This window comes from Antechinus flavipes, chromosome 3 (assembly GCF_016432865.1).
Source record: "Antechinus flavipes isolate AdamAnt ecotype Samford, QLD, Australia chromosome 3, AdamAnt_v2, whole genome shotgun sequence".
NCBI classification, from domain to species: Eukaryota; Metazoa; Chordata; class Mammalia; order Dasyuromorphia; family Dasyuridae; genus Antechinus; species Antechinus flavipes.
The window spans coordinates 153,127,374-153,153,149 of NC_067400.1; the positions used below are offsets into that span (position 1 = coordinate 153,127,374).

Consider the following 25,776-nt stretch of genomic DNA (forward strand, 5'->3'; position numbering starts at 1 on the left):
TGATAGTGGCAAATTCTTTATGTCATATATGTCCTGTCTTTTTCAGAAAAGCACTGATCAAAATTAAAAAAAATTTTTTTTTCAATTAACAAGCATTTATTTTCTCTCCTAATAATATCTTCCCCTGACTTTCCCCTGCACCCCCCCAGAAAAAAGGAAAAAAGAAAATTCATATAACAAATAAGTGTAGTCAAACAAACAGATTCAAATGTTGGCTGTGTCTTTTAAAAATTGTAGGTAGCCTCCTTTATTATTGATATTCTGACATCATGATTGATCATTGTAATAATAGTTAAAGTTTATTAAATGTTTATGATATGCTTAATACTAAGAATACAAATATAAACAAGCTTTACATTTTAATAGGGGAAGAATTTTTAAGTCTTTTGTTTTTATAGCATATAACTTATATAAACAGTATATTTTGTTCTCTCTACTCTACATCAATTAATACAACAAGTGTTTCCAGATTTGTCTGGAACTGTCCTTTTTGTCATTTCTTGAGTTCAATTATATCATTACATTCATATACCATGATTTGATACATCACAGTTGATGAATGCCCTATCAAAAAGAAATTTCTTTTAAAAATTGTTTTTAAATTGTATTTTCATTTCCAAAATGCCTTCTTTCCTCTACTCTTTCCCGCAAGCCCTTGAGAAGGCAAGAAATACAAAACCTGAAAGAGAGAGAGTGAGTGTGTGAGAGAGAAAGAGAGAGAGAGAGAGAGAGAGAGTGTGTGTGTGTGTGTGTGTGTGTGTGTGTGTGTGTGTGTGTGTGTGTGTGTGTGTATAAAGCAAGAGAAATGGAGAGAAGAAAAATATGCTTCAGTCTGTACTCAGATTCCATCACCTCTCTTTCTGGAAGTGAATAGTCTTTTGGAATTGTCATGAATCATATGTAAGGATCAGAATTGTTATTAAGTCTTTCACAGTCGATGATCTTTATAGTATTACAGTTATAGTGTAAAGTGTCCTGATTCTGTTCACTTTACTTTGTATCAGTTCATATTGATCTTCCTAATTTGTTTGGCTTTTTTTACCATCCTCTTTATTATAGCATCAAAGTATTCCATGACAATCATATATTACAGCACTAATCCATTGATAAATATCCATTTAGTTTTCAATTTGTTGTGAAAAGAGCAGCTATAAATATTTTTGTAGATATGGATCTCTTTCCTCTTTGACCTTTTTTGGGATATTGATCAAAATATTATTAAAAGAGTTCTGTAACTTGTAAAACAGAACCTAATTGACTTGCAGTTAAATGTGTTTGCTGAACACTGTTACTGGCATTGCTTATCTCTATCTAGGAATCTTATATATTTTAAAAATGAAAATGATACACCTTTTAGCTTATATTTTGTTCTGAGTCAAATATTAACAATCAGTGATGAAACAAAAGTTTAAAATTTTATTTAGATACATACCAGTCTCTCAAATTTCCTGTGAACTTAAATTTTGTGTCTTCTCAGTATTCCTTATATATTTATTTCATATAGGTAACTAGCTGGAGAAGACTGCTGTGTTAAGGTTTCACTTCAAAATGAATTTGTTAGCTTAGATAATAAACTTAAGGTATGACTGTAAGATAAAAAGTAATAATAATTAAATTGTCTGCTGCTGATTCACATTTCATATATACAATATCTTAATTTTTCCAGTATGCTATATCTATTACGATAGTATATAGCTAACTAACATAAATAATATAGTAGTAATACTGATTGTCAAGTGTTAAGAAAAAAATCTGTTATTGACTGTACTTCATTCTCTATTAAAGAAAATTAAAGCAATTAATAACCATTTCTTTTGGCCTCTTAGGAACTATTCTAGAAAGTCTTGAGTTTCTTAATTTATAAAATCTTGACATTGTGCTTCTTAATACTTTATAGCCTGCTGTTTGTAATAATAACTAACTGAATAGTACAGGTGATTCTGAAATTTGATAGAATCTTCATCATTAGATAGCATTTAAATGTGATGAGATATGTTTTATTAGTTCATTAATACCTTGGGGTGAGAACAGATTCATAATTTCACTACTGGAGGCACACATTAATTAACAAATAAAACATGCCCTGGAGTGAATTAATGTGGTCATAATATAGCTACCATTTTTAGTAACTATTTTTTTTTCCTACTTGTACCACCAGTGTCCTTTGAATATAGGAAACTGCTAGCTAGGACTTAAGGTTCTGTTTTTCCAGTGCCATAGAACTCTTTTTTTAAACCGTTTTTCCCCCTTAGTCTTTAATTCTTTAAATAGGATATGTATCTCTGCAGTGGTACTGACAACCTCAGGAGTTTTAAAGGTCTTTGAGAGATTTGATTCTCTAGTTCAAAGCAATGCTTCTTCCAAGAAATATTGCTTAGAAACGCACAGTATTATAATCCTGTAATTTGTACTTTCTTCTTGACCCTGACCTTAAGTTTCACACCCTGTTGTTATGCCCTTCTTCAGCAGCTGTTTCTATTATTGAATTATTTGAGTGACAAAAAGTCTTTTTTTCCTTCCTATTCTCTAGCCTGTTCCTCAGGGACTGGGTATTTTGCCAAAGGAAAATAGGTTTCAGGCTTCCAGAATACTTACTATATTGGTAGATCATCAGTTATACTGCAGATGTTTTGCAGTCATATTACAAAATCATTTTCTAATATGATTATATCTTAAGAATATTAAATATACCATTTTATTGACTGCAATAAATTAATAAATTGTATTAATTAGACATGGAATATTAATACTTCCATCAGATTTAACTCAGATCTGTGTTCTTAGAATTCCTTCATTACGAGTTATATTAACTTAGAATTATAAGGGACCTAAGATGTCCCGTAATCTAATTCTATTTAACCTGAATTTTTTTTTCTATAGTGCTTTACAAGTAGTCATCAGTATTCCATTTAAGACTTCTACCATTGGGGAACTCAAAGCTGTCCATTTTCACTTTGGACAACTCTGATCAGATTTTCAAGTAAAAATCTGCAGTTGGTATTTTCTTTCTGTTGTACTTAGTTCTGACTTCTGGGCTGAGTGAAACATGTCTAACATTTCAGTAGACATTTATATTCAACAATTACTTTGTGCAAGGCACTGCAGTAAAGGGCTGGGGATACAAAGACCAAAAAAACCTTTTGTCTTCTGGGACTTATATTCTATATGACAACCTTATAGACAGTTGAAGAATTTTCTCTCAAGTTACCTTACTCTGCATTTGGTTTCCATCTAGTTATTGCCTCGTACTCATTGAGGTCAGAGCAGTGTTGCCTTTTGTTAAATTGTCAGCACTAGCATGTTACCTGACATTGTAAATGGTTAATAAATGCTTGCTTACTGACTGAAGGCTCACCATCCTTCAACTGCTCATCATGTGACATGGTTTTTAATTTTCTATACTGTAGTGGTCTCTTTTTTTCTTAAAATATGATGGTTCTCTCTGGGAGCAGGTTTCTTGGGGAGGTTTTCTGGAGGCAGTCTTAGTTTCAGTTCCAAGTAATAATCACTTCAAATGCAGCCATTTGATAAAAGTTAAAATTTTTTATTGTCTCTTCCAAAATAGCCCGCTTAGTTTTCTTAGAGGCCTCTCTCCCTCCTTGGTTCCAAGAGCTCTTGCAGCTTGTCTTTTGTTACCTCCAGCTCCTTCTGAATCTTGGTTCTCCCCCCATTCACTTACTCCAGGAGCTTTTTATATATGATCTCTTAAAGGTGTGAACCCAAAGGTTGACTCCTTCTCTGAGAGAGTGGGATTGTGGGTTTCTGACTTGTGAATCTCCCGAACTTGTGAACTAATGTGTGAGCTAATATGTGAACTCTCAAAGACATAAGCTTTGTTTCTATCAATTCTAGTGACTTAACACCTTGTTTCAAGTTCTGGCTCATAACACTATATCATCTTGGTTTACCCTTCTTTCTTAAATAAGGCACTCAGAATTACATGTAATACTTTCATTTTGGTTTGACCAGGTTAAAATCAGTAGAACAAGAACGTTTCTTCTTGTAGACTTCTCTTTTAATGTAGGCTGGCTGCATTCACCTTTTTTTGGCTATCATGATAATAATATTTTTAAAAATTAAATAATAGCTTTTTATTTTCAAAATATATGCAGATAGTTTTCAACATTCACTCTTGCAAAACCTAGTGTTCCAAATTTTTCTCTCTCCTGTTCTCCTCACCCCCTCCTCTAGTTAGCAGGTGACCCAATATTTGTTAAACATGTTCAGTTCTTCTATATATATTTCCACATTTATCATGATATTATTGATCTTGTATTTAGCTGTGACTCTCAGGTTCTTTTCATATAGATGATCGACTACTCATGCTATGCTCATGGTGTAGTTGTACATTTGATTGCTCTTTTTTGTTTGCATGTAGGATTTTACATTTATTTATCCATATTATATATTTCATTGTATATGGTCAATTCTTCTAGCCTATTAAGAAATTGAGAACTCTTTAAATTCTGATTCAGTTGCCTTAACTTTCCCTTATTTAAGCTGGTGTCATTGCCAAATTTGATAATTTATAGATATTTTAAAACCAAATTTTAATGAGATAGTCCTTATAAAATAATTTTCAGTAAATAACTATGTCACAGATGATGGTGACCTCCTTTGGAATTAAAAAAAAAAAGAGTTATATCTGTGTTTGTTTGTATGTATCTGTATATAGGATTGTGGATAACATGCCTGTGACATGGTGCTATGATGTTGAAGATGGACAAAGGTTCTGCAATCCTGGATTTCCAATTGGCTGTTATATTACAGATAAAGGCCGCGCAAAGGATGCTTGTGTTATTAATGTAAGTTTGTTAATATGTTAAAGGTCTCTTTTCTAAATAAATAAAAATTAGCCTTTCAGCTCAGATTTCATGGGAATAAGGGAAACTTTGAAAGTTGCTGTAATCGTAATCTGCAATTCACAATTTATTTAGACCTGACCAGATTGTTGAAGCATTATGTTAACTTTGGATTTAATGTATAATGATTTTGGATATATAAGTATTAAAAGCGTTTTAGTCTTAGAAGTTAGACTCAAGAAATGGGTCCCAAATATGACTTGGGTTCTTATAAGAATTTTTCTTTTAATTCTCTTTTCTTTGTAATGTGAGCTTTGTGATTATATTAAAAAAAAAAAAGGCTGGACTGGAAAAGATATCCTTTGTTTTCTTATTGAATATTATTCAACAAAGATGGTAGGTTTAAAATTGTGATAAATCTTAGTTTAATTCAGCTGTATTTATGGATATTGTTGTAGACAGTGGCATGAGTTTGATTTTGAAAAAGGATACATTAATGACCTTTTTAATTAGAAATACTTGAATAACTAGGCTACTGTATGTAGATCAAGTGATAAACTTGCTCAGAGCATATGTACTAAACTATATATGAAGTTGGACATATCTTTTTAAAAATCATTCTGTTAGTACTATATTGTAAATGAATATTTAGATGTTTTAACTTGTCTTAAAAAAATCCACATATTCATTTTTTTTAATACTAGTATTTAACCTATAAAAGAAACTATATATTATCTCTTCTTCAGATTTAATTAAGAAAACTTTGGGGCTTAGGACCTAGATGTCACTTGTTAAATGTTGGAGGAAGCTTGCTTTTAATTTGGACTGATAGTGTTATTGTGATCTATTTTTTAAAAATGTTGTTACAGACCTAATTTTCTTTAACTTTTAAATTCTTTCTCACAGTCAGAATTCCATGAAAAAGATACATTTTATATCTTCAACCATGTTGACATCAAGATACATTATCATATTGTTGAAAGTGGGGCCATGGGAGCAAGATTAGTGGCTGCTAAACTTGAGCCAAAAAGGTAATCATGTTATTAGATAAAATACTACTGGTATGATAATTTAGCTTTTCATGACTAGAGTGAAAGTCTCTTTATTTTCGTTTCACATTATATTTTGAAGAACCAACAACAGATAGTACAATTTTTTTTTTCAAGTATTATGGCACGTTATAGAGCCAGAAAAGGAAGATAGCTCCTTTGTGTTTTGTTTTTCCTTATCAGGAAGCTTTTGAGTGTTTTTCCATTTGCTATTTTGGAGTAGAGACTATTGATAACTTTATTATTAAAGAGTACCTTAATTTACAATGTTGATAGCTTTATCCATTATTATGAGATAAGCTTAATTTCTAAAACCCCCAGTGTTCCCATCCTAGTTTTTGAAGATACATTGAAAGAATATCTTTTGGTGCTAAGTAGGAAGGCATTCATTGGTCACTTATGAAATCCTTAGATTATTTTATCTAAGTTATAAAATATTTTCTATGCATGCTAAGCTCACTACTTTTTCCAAGATTAAGCAATTATCTCCTGCTGTTTATAGTAAAGAAATGCATGTCATGATAAGAAATTAGTTAATTTTATGAAAAGAGAACTTCAGCACTTCTTAAAAATTTCTAGTGTTATTCAGAAGTATTCATATCTAAAAATTTGTCTTTATTAACTCCATAGATTGCATACTTTAAGATTTACTCATCCTAACATTTTGCTTAAATGTTCATTTCTTCCTAAAGCTTCAAACATACACACGTAGAGAAACCTGACTGTACTGGACCCCCAATGGATATAAGCAATAAGGCTACTGGAGAAATCAAAATTGCATATACTTATTCAGTTAGTTTTCATGTGAGTACTTTTTATTATATAATATAACATTTCCCTTCAAATTTTCATTAGTTAAAGTTGTTCCAAAATACTTGACTTTTATAAATGGCAAAACTACTAAGAAGTGATAACTGACTTAAAATGTAATTTTAACTTATGAGTATTCTGTTTATTAGTTTTTTAAAAAGGTGGTAGGAATTGATGTTCATTTAAACCTGAGGGAATATAACTCAAAAATTTTCTAACTTAACTTAGCATTATAATTTAAGTTCTTCTAATTAGAAAGTACAATTTGGTAGCCATAGATTACATAGCATTTTAGTAGTGAAACATTTTAATGTGACTTGTAACATTATCTTTTGCTGTACAAAGCAATGATAATTCTCTTTAGGTTTCATTAAACTTGTGTTTCATGAAAGTTAACAGACACTTAGTTCATGTAACCTGAAAATATCAAAATTTAATTACATAGCTTAAAAGACTACTTTTCATGTATTTAGAATAACCATTCTAAAGAAATCTCTTACCCTGAGAATTATTACCAGTGATTTTATTTATTATCTTTTTCTACTTTGTTAATGGATATTGACACATAACATTTATATAGAAAAGAAGCAAGGGTAGGGGAGTAGAAGGCCTGGCTTCTTTTACTCAATTATCCTTCTGACCTTTGCCAAATTTGAACTTGTCTGAACTTCAGTATCCTTTTGTGTAATAGAGGTGGCTAGATCACACTGTTGCCAGAACGCTGTCCCTAGAGTCAGAAAGGCCTGACCTCCGATTTAGTAGTTGGGTTCTTGAAAATGATGATAAAACAGTATTAATGCTGGAAGGTCCTTGTCTCTAGCTTAGAAAAGCTTCAATTGTAAATACAGACTAAGAGGCAGCTAGGTGGCGCAGTGCATAGAGCACCAGTCCTGAAATCAGGAGGACCGGAGTTCAATTCTGGTCTCAGACACTTAACACTTCCTAGCTGTGTGACCCTGGGCAAGTCACTTAACCCCAATTGCCTCAACAACAAAAAAAAAGAAAATAAATACAGACTAAGTTTATCATTTAAACTATCCTAGATAGCTAAGAGCATAGAGACTTGTCCCCATATTATCTGTAAGATAATAAAATTTTCAACTACAGCAACTCATAAACACCCTTCTTTAAATGAGAAGAATTATGTTCTACAAGTATAATAGCACCCCATTCATTTTAAAGATGAGGAAACAAGCTCAGGGAGGTTGTTACCTTTGACCATGTAGTTAAAAATGTACAATTTGAACACAGATCTCTTGATATCCAATCTAGCATTTTTGCCATTATAATATGTGCTTTGCATCCTTCCTTGAAATTTTTTTTTTGCTTTCAACTATCTACATTTTATTTTTTCCCTCAGGAAGAAAAAACTATTAGGTGGGCTTCCAGATGGGACTATATTTTGGAATCCATGCCTCATACCCACATTCAGTGGTTTAGGTGAGAGAGCAGAGTTATATTCTTTTTGCCTGCTTGTTTTAGCCTTTGCACAGATCATTCTCTTATATTATAATGCTTTTCTTTTCCTTTTCTGTTTTATGACTATTTCCTCTGACAGTATTTGTTTCATGTCTAACCTTGAAAAAGTTTCCCTGGTTGCAGGTACTCACTTCCTTTCCCTATTTTTGTTTCCTCCTTTATCACTTATGCTGGGATTTTTAATCTTGCTTCTGATCTCATATTTGTGCATAGGATACTTTGGATTTGATTTTTTAAATGATAATTGTATTTCATTATTATTACTTTTCTTTCTAATCTTACATATTTATACATATAAAAATATTATTCTGAGAAGGGATTTCTGGGATTCACCAAACTAAAGGGGGCTTATGACACAACAGCGGGTGTGGTGAATACAGAGTTGGCCTCTGTATAAACAACCTGGGTTTAAAATCCACCTTCAATATATAATGACCTCCTCCTATAGACTGTGTTAGTATTATGAAGAGTAAATTTTTTGTTAGATTGATAAAGTACTTGTTCTTCTTGTAGCATAATGAATTCCCTGGTGATTGTTCTCTTCTTATCTGGAATGGTAGCTATGATTATGTTAAGAACACTTCATAAAGACATTGCAAGATATAATCAGATGGATTCAACTGTAAGTAAAAACATTATACCATTATCTTATAGTTTTTCTGTGGTGATATTTAGCATTTTAAATTCCACAGTATCTTATAAAACATTTTTAAAAAGCATAGATTCATTCTGTATAGACCTGTTAAATTAGCTTATTGAAGAAAACATAACAATTAGGAGTAATTAATTACGGCTTTACTCTTTTTTTCCTTTTTAATCTCATGTCTTCAGCTGTGTCATTTTCTATATCATATTTATGATCTGTTAGAAGGGAAATGGACACTTTAAATTTGTTTATACAGTTTTTTGTTGCTTTTCTTTTGGTGCACCCCAATATATTTCATACTTTTTTATTTATCACTGAAAATTAGTATTTTTTTTGCACATTTTGCATATGTACAAGTTTTGTTATTTTTCCACCTGAATTGAACTAATAGAATTTCATAGAAAATTGTTTATAAACTCAGCTTTTCAGTGTTTTGTTTTTATCAATTTCTATGTCTAGACCATCTTTGATATTCTTTTGAAATATACTGCTAGTATATTACTACTAGTTTTACTATATTCTTTTATAGTGTCTCATTTTTATGAATCCACTGTGAAGTAGGTATAGATATTTTTTTTAAACATATGCAGAAATGTAAACATATATATCAGTCTCTTAAGGTCATGTATTTCATGTTGGAACTAGGCCTTCTTTTCTTTCCTTCCTTCCTTCCTTCGCTTCCTTCCTTCCTTCCTTCTTCCTTCCTTCCTTCCTTCCTTCCTTCATTTCTTCCCTTCCTGTCTTTCTTCCCTTCATATCTTTCTGTCTTTCCTTCCTGTCTTACCTTTCTTTCTTTTCTTTTTTATTTTGTACAGCTTTATTTTGTAAAGCTCATTCCTTAGATTCTGTCACTCAGTTATATACAGGGCAATAAGGCCATAGTTGGAGAGCTGCTGTTTGTTTCTGGCACTATTCATCCCTACATTCCTTTAAAAAATAAATTTAACCTTTTTACATTCTTTTTTTTCTTTTTAAAAAAAAATTTGTTTCCTTTTTTTCTGGTTATACATGTATATTTACACATTTCTTTATGAATCACATTGAGAGAGAAAAATCAAAACAAAAAGGAAAAACCACAAGAAAAAAAACTGAAGAAAAAGAAAAAAAAAAAGGGGAACATGAAATGTTGATTTACATTGTCTCCATAGTTCTCTCTCTGGATGCAGATTGCATTTTCTATCCAAAGTTTTTTGGAATTGTTTTGGATTATTGAACCGCTGAGAAGAACCAAGTCTTTTCATAGTTGATCATCATCCATTTTACATTCTTGACTCCTTAGCCATCTTTCTCACAAATATGTACTATGAGGATAATTGATAAAATATGACAGGATCAGTGTTAATCCTAGCACTGTAGCATAAGCACTTGAGAAGCATATATGCTCGTTAGCATATTTAAAAATAGGGACAACACATTTTTTAAAAATCAGTACTTTTCCTCTTTGGTTGTTGCAGTGGATATAATCTTACCAGTGTGGACTTGTTCTGTGACTTACTTATTAAAAGGTCTCCTAAGAGTTTATTTAACAAAAACAAATTCTGTTATCTTGAAGCCAAACTGATGATGTGATGAGCCTTAACAAATTTGTTGTTTGACTGTTGGACAACAACCATTCAATCCATCACAAGCCTTTGCAGTTTAATAGAACCTTTCACTACTTGCAGTCTTTCAGTCTGATGACACCTTCATGCCATAATGAGGTATTTAAATAGGGGCTGGAGTTGAGGTTTTTTTGGAGCAAAAAAAAGTAAACACTTAAACTTTTATTAGCTACAAAATCTCAGTTGATATACATTTACTAACAGAAACCAATTTAAAATACTAACTGTAACATTGTTCTCTGGGCCAAAGCAATTAGTTTATACCAACTGAGGACATGTCATTATGTCCCTTAACTGCTGTTCACCAGTCATATGTGAAACTGGATAATTCTTTTGGGTACTCAAACAACATTGACATACTATTGTTCATTAGCAAGTATTAAGTTACGATAAGTGTTGTTAACATAGAAAAAGCTAATGTCTTGCCCTGAAGAAGTTTACATTTTAATGTAAAAATTGATAATCTTATATGGGATTCTAGAATAACAAGCTTTTAAACAAAAGATTGTGTTCTACAGCTAACCTTCTGTTCCACATTAATGGAATCTTATTTGTATAAGAATGAAGGTAGGAGGTTCTTGGTCCAGAAGTGGAATGATGAGGAAATTTTCTCTCTTTCTTTGTTATTTGTGAATTGGAAAAATGGTCAGATAATGATTTTTCTCTGACAGAGCACCCTGCCATCCATCCATTTTTTTAAAAGAATATAAGATCATTTCAAAATGCTTTAGTGGTATGCTGTCCAGCTAAGTCTTCAAAGCTATTTGATAATATTTCATAAAAGTTATTTATCTTTTGTACTGAAAGAGGACCAATAACATCATGATATTGGGGTCAAGGTACAATGTGTTCACCTGTGGCTGATTAGTCCAGTATGAGCTCAGAAGGCTCTTTCAGAGGTTGGGAACAAATAGTCCGTTTGAACATTTGGGCTAGAGACATCTCTAGATATGCACATTTCTTTTTTCTTTGTGCTGCTGTGGTTCTGTTTTGCTCATGGAACACAGTGCCTTCTTTAATGCAAGCACACTGTCCTATGGTAGTCCTATGCCAGCATCTTCCATGTCTCACAATTGATACTAAAGTTCTTCAGAGAGAGTGAAAAGGTGTCTTTGTACTACTTCTGAGTGCCTAAATAACCTTTTAAGATAAACATATGTTCAGCATTTGGGCTATATTGCCAGCCTTTCAGAATTGCTCTCTCTGCAGGAGAGTCTGAATAATACTTGGTTAAGCTCAAGAGAGGATCTCAGTGTCCAGTAACTTATTCTAACATTTAATCTTCAGAATTTTCTTAAGACAATTGTCTTAAATGGAAGTGGTTCACTTTTCTTGGTGTGGCACTGATAAACTGTACTAATTTCACAGGCATACAACAATGAAGTCAGTGCCTTGGCTCTGTAGAGACCTTCAAATTAGGAGACAGCCTAATGCCTCTTCTCTCCCACCTTTTTTTTCATAGAAATTGCAAAGTTTGAAAGATAATATATTGCATACATATATTAAATCAGAACAGCCACAAAAGAATAAAATTTATATGAAAATTAAATGACTGGGATAAATGATAAAAAATTCTATTACATAAATAGGATTGGCAAAATATATGTCAATCTTTTTTTAATGTAATGGGATGGGGGAGTAAAAGCAGTAAATCTTACAATATTAGCTAGCTAGCATTTAATGGCATTTCGAGAATTGCAAAATGCTTTACAGATGTTATCTTATTTGATTCTCCTAACAACCTTGGGAAACAGGTATTATTATCTTCATTTTATAGATGAGGAAACTGAGTCAGACAGGTTAAATGTTCTACACTGGTAGTAAATGTCTGAATTTTGATTTGAACTCAGGTCTTCCTGACCCCCAAACCTTGTGTCCTTTCCCTTGTAGTGTCTACTTGCCTCCAGAGTACAACCTTATACATATTTTTAAATGTTTTAGTAGGCAATATGTCTTTTTATTGAAAGTGCTTGTTTTTCATAATTGGCTTTGCATTCATGAGATTTTGACACATTCTTTGATCTTCATCATGAAACCACACTTTTATTTATTACAGAGAATATTAAGTATATCTTTGAACAATCCATTCATTTTTTCCCACTTTAGCCTAGATTATATAACCTGTAGGGTTTCTTTTTTTGTTGTTAGTGAACAAAAATTTTATTTTCTTCTCCTCATTAAAAAAAAAAAAAAAAAGAAACCATTTTAAACGGATTACATAGTCAAGTAAAACAAACTGCTACATTGACCATATATAAGAATATATGTTTGTCAGTATCTTGAATCTCTCACACCTCCTTTGGGAGATAATTGGTCCCATAGAATCTTGATTGATCATTGCAGTGATCAGAATTCTTAAATTTTTCAAAGATGTTTTTTGTTTATAACTTTGTTTCTATATAAATTGTTTGCTGCTTTGTATGAGCGCTGTATCTATTTGTACAATTATATTTTCCATCATTTCATTGTAGCATAATAATAATCCATTGCATTCATATACCATAATTTTGGTCATTCCCTTCTTAATAGTCATGATCTTATTTTCAAGTTTCTTCACAACACAAAAGGAGAGCTATACTTATTTTTGTATGTAGGTGTTTTGTTCTTTATTTGATCTCTTTGAGGTGTGTAGGTCTAATGATGGCCTGAGTCAGAAAGCACATACAACTAGGTAATTATCTGGATACAGTTCCAAATAGTTTTTCAGAATTACTAGACCAATTCACAACATTATAGTAATGTGCCTGGTTTTTTTTTTTTTTTTTTTTTTTTTTTGCAGCCATTCAAATATTTGTAGTTTTCCTCTTTTTTTGTTCATCTTTGCTAATTTGACGAATGTGAAGTAGAAACTCAGAATTATATTAATTTGCTTTTATCTAACTGAATTATTTGAAGATTATCTTTGAAGGGTTTTTCCCGTAACTACATTTATAGAAAACAAAAAAGCCAACTTTTTCATTTTTGATTTCTTCAAAGTTTAGACTTAGTAATAGCCTGGGTCAAAGAATATGCACAGTTTCATAATTTTTAGGTATACTTCCAAATTGCTTTTTAGAATGGCCAAACCCATGTACAATAGTAATCTGCCTGTTTTCTTGTAGCCCTTCAAACATTTTGTCATTCCCCCCCCCCTTTTTTTTTGTCATCCTTGCTAATCCGATATATATATATGTAAGATAGAAACTCATTAGTTGCTTTAGTTTTTTTTTTTTAATAATTCTGATTATTAGTGATTTGGAGATCATCTTTTCAATATTTCTTTTATAAGCACACTTTAAAATCATTCTGAATGTAAAAAAAAAAAATCAACAAAGTCTTAGCATTTATCCCTAGTTGAGATTTTGTTGCTTCCAAATTTAGGATAACTAATACTGTTAATGTTGGGTTTTTATTTATATTATTTGGGCACTAAATTGAAAGGCCCTTTTTTGCAAGTTTAACACTGTATTTGTTTCATAGGAAGATGCTCAGGAAGAATTTGGCTGGAAATTGGTTCATGGTGATATATTCCGTCCTCCAAGAAAAGGAATGCTGCTGTCAGTCTTTCTGGGATCAGGGACACAAATTTTAATTATGACTTTTGTGACTCTATGTAAGTGTTAAGTAAAAGTAAAGAAAATGAGAAATGTTTTATAACAACTTGCTGAATGGACTAGTTAAGACATCCTTCCTGCAGACTTGAATTCAGGAAAGAAAGCATAGTATGAAAGAAAATTTATTGAATTGAGTCATTAAAACCAAATTAAATCCTAGCTCTGGGTTTTTTTGCATGAATATTTAGTTAATCATTTTGGATCTAAGTTTCCTTTTCTGTACATATAGAGGATTGGCTACCATAATTCTTATGGCCCCTTTGAATTTTTAATTTATAATCTTATAATCCATGAAATGAAGGGGCTGAACTAGTTTATCTTTAAATCCTCGATCCTATTATCTGTGGTATGAACCAGTCCTTCCCTTGATTTTAACTTATGAACAAATAAAAGACTAATAATGGCTAGCTAGTATTTATGTAGAGCTATGTGCTACATACTGTGCTAAGTACTTTATAAATATTGTCACATTTGATCTTCACATCAACCCTGAGATTACTATTATCTCCATTTTGTAGTTGAGAAAGCTTTTTCCTTAAAATCACACAGCTAGTTAGTATCTTAGGCAGGATTTGAACTCCGATATTACTGATTCTCTTTCTATTCTGTTCTGTGTGCCACCTACCTGCCTAAGCTATAAGTTTAAGTATATACAAAAAGACTTTAACTATTGATTTAAAAAATGTAGTCCCACTGAAACTCTCAAGAGGCAAACTCTAGACAGTTTGATTTTGCCTTATAGCAAGGGTGTAGTTAGGTATGAATTTGCCAGGATTGGATTACCCACTTGAAATTGTACAACTGGAATGTCAAAGATAAATTTTTCCTGCTTTGAAATTTTATTTAGTTTCATTTCTTTCTTTTCCTTGTCAAGGATATTAGAAAAAGTTTTTCTCATTTAAAAAAAAATGTGGCCAAAGAGGAGACATAAACTAGAGAAAAGGTACAAGGAAGGTCAGAGGTCTGTTATGCATCTTTTTAGTTTTTCTCTGACTTACTGTTTGGTCCCTATATAAGAAGCCCCTTCTATTTCTTTTCAAAGCTGGTTTTGGGGAAATGGTAACAGAAAACAGGGAATGTCTTGGTTTGTGATTTTTTTGATAACCAAAATTAGTTAGTTCATTGAGTAGGCACCACTGAAATAATGTTTTACATCTGTCAATATCCCAGATCTGCTAGTAGCTTTTCTTGGAAACAATCATCATTCTTTAAGTATCTTTTGTGTGCTGGGCACTATGCTGGCTGATGAGATTACAGAGACAGTAATGAACCTGTTCCTGCTTTCAGAAAACTCCTATCCTATCGTGGAAGGCAGCCTGTTCATACATAAATGTATACAGAATAAATAAATAAATTCAAGCTAGTGGAGAGAACAAAAGGCAAAGGCTAGCATTTTGGGAAACAGGCTTTTTGTCAAAGGAGATGCTAGATTTAAGTCTTGAAGGAATTCTGAATAATGCCATATTCTGAATTTTTTGCCATGGTAGTTAATACAGTCATCACAGAGGCTTACCTGTAAGGAGTGAACTGGGCTAGAACTGACCAGTGTCTTTGCCAAGAGCTAGACATGTTTTATCTATCATTATTATTAAGATAATTTTTTTTTTTGTGTGTGAAGGCAATTGACTTGTTTAGGGTCACACAGCTCAGAAGTGTTAAGTGTCTGAGGCTGGGTTTGAACTCAGGTCCTCCAGACTCCAGAGCCGATGCTCTATCCACTACCCCATCTAGCTGCCCCGATAATAATCTTCATGCTACTATAAAACTGGGTTTTCTTCTGCAGTTACTTATTGGCTAGAGTGTCCTGATGTGTCTTTACATTATAACATTTCAGTTCCTTTAAAAGAAATAATACTTTGAATTAGATCATTGATAAAATAAAATTGATAAAATTCAATTTTAGCCTTGATGTGCAGGGGATAATCAAGTGTTATTTTGTCTGTGATAAGGAATCATTGGTTAACAGCCCTTTTGTCACATTGAACCTCATCTAAACATGCTAAGCTTAAGTACAACTAAATTTTCACAGTGTATGCTTTGGCAGCTCCTCTTATTCTTTCCCTTTTTATATGAATGGATCTTCAGGTTATCAGTTAACAGCTGGGGAAACCAGGTAATTCATATATTCATGTTTAACAGTTAATTTTTTTTGCCTTTAGTTTTTGCTTGTCTGGGATTTTTGTCACCTGCTAACAGAGGAGCTCTTATGACTTGTGCTGTGGTCTTATGGGTGCTGCTTGGAACTCCAGCAGGTTATGTTGCTGCCAGGTTCTATAAATGTAAGTAAAACTGTTTAAACAAATGTATAAGTTCACTAGTCCAACTTAATATAGTATTCTCTTCATAGATTTGTTCAATTTGTTGTAAGAATAATGTGGAAATATTTTGGCATGCAGCTCTCTCTAAATTTTAGTTGTATGTTAATAACTTGTTAATAATGTAGTTACTAGTATTTTTTCCATTGATTTACATTATAATTGTAGGGTTCTTCTGGCTATATCTTTGATTGGTTCTCTCTTGGCAGCAATATTTAATGTTAAGTTTGCTTAGTCTTTTAGCTTTTCCTGTATTAAGAAATGAAATATTTCCAAACAGTATATAGTATTTAGAGAAGCTCTGTTGCTTTTTTGTTTTTATTTTTTCTAATTACATGCAAAGATAATTTTCAACATTCATTTGTGTAAGGCTTTGAATTCCTGCATATATTTAACTTATATCAGATTGCTTGATATCTTGGGGAGAATATTGGAACTATCTTTACATGTATTTGAATAAATAAAATACTACTAAAGAGTAAAAAAAAAAAATTTAAATTCCAAAATTTTCTCCCTCTCTCCCTTCTCTTCCCTCTTTCCAAGACAGCAAGTAATCTGGAATAGATTATACATGTACAACCATTTTTTACTTATTTCCATATTAGTTATGTTGTGAAAGAAAACTCAGAACAAAAGGTAAAAATCACGAGAAAGGAAAAACAAAAAGAAAATAAAAATTCTTTGATTTGCATTCATTCTCTGGATGTGGATGGTATTTTCCATTCCTAATCTATTGGAATTGTTTTGGATCACCATATTGCAGAAAAAAGCTAAATCTGTCATATTGTAACATAGTTGGTCATCATACAATGTTGTTGTTACACTATATAGTTTTCTCCTGATTATATTCACTTCATTCAGTATCAGTTCTTTTAAGTTTTCCCAAGTTTTCTGAAATCTGACTGCTCATCATTTCTTATAGAACAATAGTATTCCATCATATTCATATATCATAACCTATTCAGCTATTCCCCAGTTGATGGGCATCCCCTCAATTTCCAGTCCTTGCCATCACAAAAAGAGTTGCTACAAACATATGAGCCCTTTTCCATTTTTTATGATTGTGTTGGGATACAGACCCATTAGTGGCACTGCTGGATCAAATGGTATGCACAGTTTTATAGTCTTTTGGGCATAGTTTCAATTTTAAAAAAATAATAAAAGGGTGATCACTCCCAAATTAATATGCTTATATTTGACAGGAATATACCTACCTGTGTAAGAAAATAAAAGATTATATTAAGAATTACCTTTCAGAGGGTAATAAAAGATAAAAGTTAACATTTTCTCCAGCAGTAGTCAATAAAAGTTAAATACAAGACGACCCAAAAGTTTTAAACTCTAAGAATTTAAATCCACATTTAGATTTTCAGAACACCTTGTGGATGTGTATAGATAGATAGTTACACACACACACACACACACACACACACACACACACACGTATGTGTATGTGTATGTGTGTGTATATTATATATATGTATGTATATAGTTGATTGGTATATACTAGAATTGAAATATTTTCATCAGTATTTTCTTAATATAAGAATTTTATATTTGTAAATATAAGGTTAAATCTAGTTGCCATTAAGCATACAGAATTCCTTTTAACAAATGGTTGATTTTAAGTATTATGAAGTAATAGTGTCAATCCTTCTGGGACCATTTTGCTGAGTTTTTTGGAGTGACTACTTTGCCACTTTTCTGTGTAGGCTTTATTAAAGCAAAATTAAGTTTAAATGTTTCATTGCTTTGGTATCAAAGTTTAAGGGCAATATGTTGTATTTCATATTCTAATTAACAAATAAAGTGTTAGATTTTTAAAACCTTTGATAATAGAATTTGCTTTTCAAGGATTAGCATGATTTTCACTTACATAGAGAAAATAAATTCCATAATTAAACAGTTATTGTAATTGTAAATTACTTACAATATTTTTCTTGCAGTTAGATCCATCACATAGGTTTTTTTCAAGTCAGTGGAATGATTATTTTAAGATAAAGGGAAAAGTTTATCTTGATCTTGATTAAGGTTAGCATTACTAAAGTAATATATTGTAAATAAAATCCCATTACAACATAATATACTGTACAATGAAGATACAACCATTTCCTAGATTATATTAGATTTGTGCCGATCTTGTTACCACAAACCCTCTAATCCCTGTCCTTACAAAAATGTCTATAATACTTGATTAAGTTTTATGAACAACATTATATATAGCTATCTTAAAAACATTCTGATGACTCTAATGTTGAAGAGAGATTATAATTGTTGTTCTTGGCCTGCATAAGGTAGAACTACCAGGAGTAATAGGTGGAAGTTAGAGGCAGATTGAGATTTGATATAAGATAAAATTTGTAATAATTTAGGATGGTAAAATGGAATTAATTAAAATCTGAAATAGTATAGAAATTATTCCTGTTCAATTATAGGTTAAACCTGATAGCCATAAGTTCTGGGAAAGAGAGATTGAAAGTAGCAGTTTTTCCCTTGTTCTTTTTTTCTATCAGATAAACATTCTTCAGTTCTTATAATCTTTTCCAACTTCACACATTTCAAATTCACTTTATTTATGATAGATTCTTGGACAACCTGATAAAATCTGTAAGGACATGGCAAGTCCTTAGGCAGAACAGAACTGATTTTAGTTGTGCATTTGTTTTTGTTTTTTTTAAACAAAAATACGTTTTTTTCTTAGTGCTATTCCAGCAAACACTTTTACCATTTGGCTTCTTAATTCAAGAGGATAAATAATCGACTTCATATGATACTGAAATAAAAACGCCTAAAGTATAAATCAGGCACAACATAAAACCTTCAGGTTGTTGTTCACACTTTGAACTTTCCATTGGTAAGGAAGCAAAATGCTTTTTTTACTAAGGACATTCTTTGCTTTGTCTTTAGTGCTTTGTCTAATAAACACAGTAAACATAAAATTAGAAGTTAAAAGACCCTGTATTCTACCATTTTATCTCCTTCTGTAGCATTTGGTGGTGAGAAATGGAAAACAAACGTGCTGCTAACATCATTTCTTTGTCCTGGGTAAGTGAATTATTTCTCTAATTATCTTTCTTTATAATATACATGTTAAAAAGGAGTGGAGGGGGAACTGCTTGTTTTAATTTTAAATTTTTTTTAATTTAAAAATTTTCCTTTTTTTGTTGAACTTAAATAAAATTAGCATTTCATATACAAAATAAAACAGAAAAAATTGTACAAGAACCTCTGAAGCTATTATGTGAATTTTGCATTTATTTTTAAATATGTAATAAATTCATTGTGTAAATTTGAAAGCTGTCTGGTCATTTCCCTTCTTTTTTCTCCTATGTCTTTAAAAAGACATAACAAAAAAACAAACAAAAAACATTTCACTGATCATCTGATTTTTTTTTTTTCTTTCTTTTTTTTTTTTTTAATAATTGGAAGACTCTTCCAATACTGTTTCCCTGTCCAGTGTGGGAAAGGAATGGCAAAGCAGGCAATAACCATTATAAAAATAATCTTATTTAAGCAAAACAAATCTCCACATTGATCATGTCCAAAGATAGAGTGTTAATTCTTATTGAGTCATTGATTAGATTTCTTAAGTTCTTCACAGTTGTTTATCACATTTTTGGGGGAATTCTGCTTCCACCCTCTATTAATTCATAGAAAGAAGTCATAATAGCTTTCTATGAAGCTATCCCTTTTGTCATTCCAAATATGCCATTCCAGTCACACATCATATTTCTTCAGCCATTCTTCATTTGATAGATCTTCTTGTTTTGAGTTCTTGGATATAACAAACTTTTGCTGCTTTTAAAGTTTTTGTAAATATGGGTCTTTGTTTTTCTTTTCTTGGTTTATTTAGTGTATAGGCCTAAGAATATTACTGGGTTAAAAGATATGTGCATAGGTTAGTGATTCCAGATAGAGAGTTTCAAATTTTTCCCTAGAAAGTATGAAATATTTTACAGCTCCATCAGCAGTGCCTTAATGTGCCTATTTTCTCACAGTTCCTTTCATTTTCTTTTTTGGGTAATTTTTCCAATCTCATAGGCAATAGAATCATCATATTGTTCTAAAATTCTTGTTTCTTTATTATTTATGGCATTTTTATATACTTTTTCATAGCTTGTACTCCTTTATTTGAAAGCTGCCTGTTCATCATATCTTTTGATAAATGTAAAATATATATAGCAGACATTTATCAAGGAAAGTTGCTGCAAAATATTCTTCCTCAGTTAACTGTTTTCCATATAATTTTAACTGCAATGATCTGTTCCAGAAATTTTAATTTCATGTGATCAAAATTGTCCATATTATCTTTTTTTTTTTTTTAATCTACTTACTTCTTTGGTCATAAACTTTTCCCCTGGTCATACTTGAAAAGATACTTATTTGCTTTTGTAATTGTTTATTATGTCACCTTTTATATTTCAGTCTTGTACCCTTTTTAAACTTAGTCTACGACATGAACTTTGGTGAATACATACTTTCTTCTGCTTTCTTGTTGTCCCAGCAGTTTTTAAAAAATGAATTTTCGGCATCTTTGGCTTTTTTTCAAACATTGCGCTACTATGTTCATATGCCTTTCAATCAACTTCAATTTTTTAGCCAGTAACAAATAGTTCTGATAATTACTATATAAAATAGATTGTTAAGGCCGAAAGAGAAGATTATTCAAGAACTGTTTGGATCCTTCATGATATTTATTTTTATCTGTGAAAAAATTAAGTACTTCTAGTTTGGCAGTAAGCTTTTTAGTTGAAAGAATATTAAATATAACTTTGTTGCTCTTTTCTCAGCTCATCTTTCAACTGGTCTGTAGTCTCCTATATCTAAAATTGTCTGCATTAATTATAATAAGGACCTCCTTCCTGAAGATAGTTGAGTTAATCATACTTTCTAAGTAAGAATATTAATTTCTAGTACCATTAGATCAAGGAATAGACTAGTCAAACCTTTGAAAGCCAATTTCTGACATCTCCCAATCTAGAAAAGTTTGGATCTTAGAAACAAGGTGGAAATGCTTGAGCAGAAAAGCAAAAACTTCCAAGCTCCCAGCAAGAAAATGAGCCAAGAAGAGCTAAAGATTGTGGCTTTTGGACTGTGATCGACTCTTTCCTCATCAGAAGAGGAGGAGCAGGTTGATTGCCTGGTAGTGTTTGTAAAAGCCTGGGCCAGCCTTTTCTCCTGAAAACTGAGAAATACAGGAGAGACTACAGGAGATCTTAGAAGAGACAAGAAAGAACAGGAGCAGAGAAGAGGGACTCAGAGGTGCTCAAGAAGATGTGGGAGGTGGCAGTAGTGGTAGAGATCATAAGCAGTTAGCCAGGAGAGCTAGCACCAGACAATCTAAACGAAAAGAGCCAGCAACAGATTCAAAGAATGGACTAGTTCTACAATAAGTACTTCAGTAAGCCCTAGAAGGTAAAGGCTTAAATAGGGAATCTCTAACTGTTTGGCTGGCCTTCTGCAGCTCAGCCCTTAAAAATAAGTGTGCCATGCCAGCAGCGTGCCAGCTTATATATTTAAACAATTGATGTTGGGGAAGAGGTATTATTTACTGTATAGTAATACAGGGAAGCCATATGTTTAGTATACACTATAGTGGATCAATGAATTACAGGATTGAGTTTTCACTGCTTTGTAGAAACCATTTTATGACATGGATTCCATATTTCTAATAAAAGAAAAGCTCAGAAGTATAAAGAGGTTGTGCTATAAGAGCAAAAAGTCCATTTAGATTGACCCTATAAAACATCTGTGAATTTTTATATTATTGCTTGTTCTATCTTATGTGATGGTAAAGTTCATAAAAGTTGGGTGTTCAAATTAAAAGACTGAGTCATTTTTAACTGTTGTCCTGAACTATACTAAGCACCTGTCTACATTAAAATGTTTATATTGTTTTTTGTATCGTATTACTAATTTTCAAGTGAAAAGGTTAGATTTTTTTTCTGGCCCACTGGTAATTGAATGGCAAAAGATTTTATAAATACTTCCAAAATTGACTGAGTTATATGTATTTTTGAAATGGTATTTTAGCTTTCTACCTTGACACAAAATTATAAGTCTGGTTTTAAAAAGGTGACACTGAAAGTAAGAAAAAATTTTAAATAATTTATCCTCTGAGCAGTTTTATAATGCTGAAGAAACCTGGGCCATTTTGGCACGGCTAGCAAACTTAGGCCTTGGCAATTAATAATGAAAAATTTAAAATAGTAATATTTCATGTTTACATAGTGCTTTAAAGCACTTTACTCCCAGAAGCCTTTGAACTGATAATATCCGTTTTCTCCCCATTTTATAGATGAAGGAAATTGGCACTCATGTTTAATAATTTGTTTCTAATTAACTAGTAAGAGTAAGGAGCTAGGATTCAAATTTAGGCCCCTAAATTTAAACAAAGTAAGGCTAAATCGTCAGTTCTTACATGTCAGTGTTGTTGCAAATGAAAGCTTGAGTAACTCTTGGCTTTTTTTTTTTTCTTTTTTGCTGAGGCAGTTGGGGTTAAGTGACTTTTATCACTTTATAGGTATTTAGTCACTTATGACTATTGTCACTGTATGACCAGGGTCATACAGTTCGGAAGTGTTAAGTATCTTGAGATCAGATTTGAAATCAGGTTCTCCTGACTTCAGGGTTGGTACTCTATACGTTGTGCCACCTAGTTGCCCCTTCTTGGCTTTATTTTTGAAAGTTATCTTGGCATAATTGGCCTTGGAGTGAATCTGATCTAGATTCTCAAACCTTGCCTCTGAAATTGTGCTAGGTTTTGGTCCATGGGCAAATCAATTAACCATTCATTGTCCTTCAACAAGATTCTGAGACTAAGTTATAGATAAGTTGAGGAGCTACATTAGTAGTAAAGGAAGTATCTACATCTCAAGTTTCCTACCTTAATGAAATTACAAATTAGTCTCCCCATCTCTTGCCTTACCTTGATTCCCTCTCCCTCTAATTTGTTTCCAGGAGATTTAACATTCATATTATTTGTTGTTTATATAATTAAGCTAATGCATTATGAAGCAAAGGCATTTTTCCAGCTAGTCTATATTTTTTTTTCCAGTAGATTCATAGGAATACAATTTCAGAATCTGTTGATTCTGATATATATATGCTCGCTTGAAGATAGCAAAACTAACCTGTTGATAAAAAGAAGCAAGTAGGTAATGTAGTATAATAAAAAGAACATTGAGCTAGAATTCAGAAGACCTGTTTCAGTTCCAGTTGCACTATTTATTAACTGCATTGGTAAATAGCTAAAATTTTACAAATCTCAGTTTCCTCATCTAATGATAATCATAATTGCTCAGCCTGCTATAGAAGATTGTTGTGGTGAGTAAATGAAATATTGTGTCTGTATGACATTGAAAATTATTTGCCATTATATAGTTACTATTATTGTTTTTATAAAATTGTGGAGTTACTACTCAGGCATCCTCAATGAATTTTTTTTTTTTTAAATCATGTCTCCTATTGTTCACTGATTTTAGGACCAAATTGTTTAGAATATCAACTGCTACCAGAGAAAAGGTTGCATGATAATGTTGATCTGTGATTCCTTGACTCTAAAAGACTTTGCTGTGGCATCATAGGAATTTGATTTTTAAGATTCCTTGTACCTGAAATTCTATTCAGAATCCAACATTATTAACTGATTATTTAAGTTATCATGTAGAAAATTGTCATCTGGTGTATGCGATAAGTTGTAAGTCTTTGTAATGGGCTTTTCCCAAAACATACCTGCACAAATCCTTAAAATGATGAGGCTCTTCCTTCACATTTTGCAAAGAAGAGTATACATGCATGCTAACAAGGAATTACCTCTAATCAGTTTATCATTTAAGTATTGTAGAAATAGCATATTGTTTTGAAAAAGTATTGGGAAGTTAAAGAACATTGATCAGCTACTTTGAAAGTGATTTTTTTGGAAGACAAGAAAACAACCCTGGGACAGGACAGTTCAGATCTTTGATTTAGTACTCAGTATTGTAGACAGACAACTACTTTATGCTGCCAAAGAAGGAATGAAGATGCACACCCACTCCACTCTTGAGAAAAATGCAAATGACAAAAAGAAGATTTCTGTTTTCATACTTTATGCCTACTACACACAGTAGCATAGTTGTTATGATAGTGATCCTTTATCATCAGCAAAACTAAAAATTGTGTTTGTGTATATATATGTACACATGTAGTTTAAGAAAAGGAAAGCATGTTAGCATGTTATTGCTTAGGAAAAGAAAACACATTACATATAAGAAATATTTCCATAAAAATGTTAAATAAAATATTTGGAATTACTTGAAACAGCTAATTCCCAGATAATTGTCAGGTTACAAAGTTGGTTTTACCTCTTCATTTGATATTTTCTGGCAACTATAGGTTATAAATGATAAAGTTCAACTGTTTAACCTGTGACTCATTTATATAGTGGCTTAACATTAGATTTTGGCTTTTCTTGTGTGTGTGTGTGTGTGTTTTTTTTTTTTTAATCAAAAAGACTATTGTGTTTTTCAGGATTGTATTTGCCGATTTCTTTATTATGAACCTGATTTTATGGGGAGAAGGATCTTCTGCAGCTATTCCCTTTGGGACTTTGGTTGCCATATTGGCCCTTTGGTTTTGCATATCAGTGCCACTGACATTTATTGGTGCCTACTTTGGGTTTAAGAAAAATGTGAGTTCATAGACTTTTATGTATAATAAACAATGAAAATTCATATTCAAAACTTTAGACCTGAGAGAGCTTAAAAGAAGCAAATTCTTCATTATTTTTATATATATTATTAGTTTTTCACAGGAATTTGATTAATTAATTCTTCAGTGTATTTTGGCCCCAAACTTGTGGGAGGTTTTCTTTTTCCCTTGGGGGAAAGTGGAGTTTCAGTACTTTTTTTTTTTTGATAGTTTCCCTACTCTGCTTTCACTATTAATTAAATATAAGTTCATAAAAGCATACACTGGTATGTGTGTGTGAGAGAGTATGTTTTACACTGATAAATATTTTTATAGAGGAAATAGTTTTTTTTACTATAAAGGTGCATTTTCCTTAAGTTTCTTTCCAAATGATAATGATTCATATATTGAATAAGCATTCTGGATTACAAAATTATATCCTCAAAAATGTCATCCATTTGTATGATAGAGAAGAGTAAAATTATTGTTCGTGTGTGTGTATGTGTGTGTAAATTTATGTTAAATTTTCTTCAACCTATTCATCCAACAACAAATGAAATAAAAGTGCCAATATTCAAAACATTTGTTAAAGCATGTTAATTTGGCATCACTATCTTGAAATGAAATTATAGGGTATATTTCTGAAACCTTTAGAGAAAAAAAATGAACTTCTCTAGTCAAAAATGAATATGTTTAGGTACTTTTTAATTTCATTTATTTTCATAGTATCATGTAGTGTGTTATGAAAGGGGCAATAATTGAGAGTATCACCAATAGCCCATGGTCATAAAGCTTCATACAGCCTTATTGT

At 31.7% G+C, this 25,776-nt stretch overlaps 1 protein-coding gene across 1 annotated transcript in view; it reads left to right on the top strand.

Moving 5' to 3' along the window:
• The window catches only part of TM9SF2 (transmembrane 9 superfamily member 2), a 75,178-nt gene that overhangs the window by 41,904 nt on the left and 7,498 nt on the right, over window positions 1-25,776 (top strand). Inside the window, exons 5-13 of the mRNA XM_051984066.1 lie at window positions 4,676-4,805; window positions 5,709-5,833; window positions 6,544-6,655; window positions 8,022-8,101; window positions 8,654-8,762; window positions 13,847-13,979; window positions 16,140-16,259; window positions 19,283-19,340; window positions 24,807-24,966. Coding sequence (XP_051840026.1) covers window positions 4,676-4,805; window positions 5,709-5,833; window positions 6,544-6,655; window positions 8,022-8,101; window positions 8,654-8,762; window positions 13,847-13,979; window positions 16,140-16,259; window positions 19,283-19,340; window positions 24,807-24,966 — 1,027 coding nt within the window. The remainder of the gene's footprint in view (window positions 1-4,675; window positions 4,806-5,708; window positions 5,834-6,543; window positions 6,656-8,021; window positions 8,102-8,653; window positions 8,763-13,846; window positions 13,980-16,139; window positions 16,260-19,282; window positions 19,341-24,806; window positions 24,967-25,776) is intronic.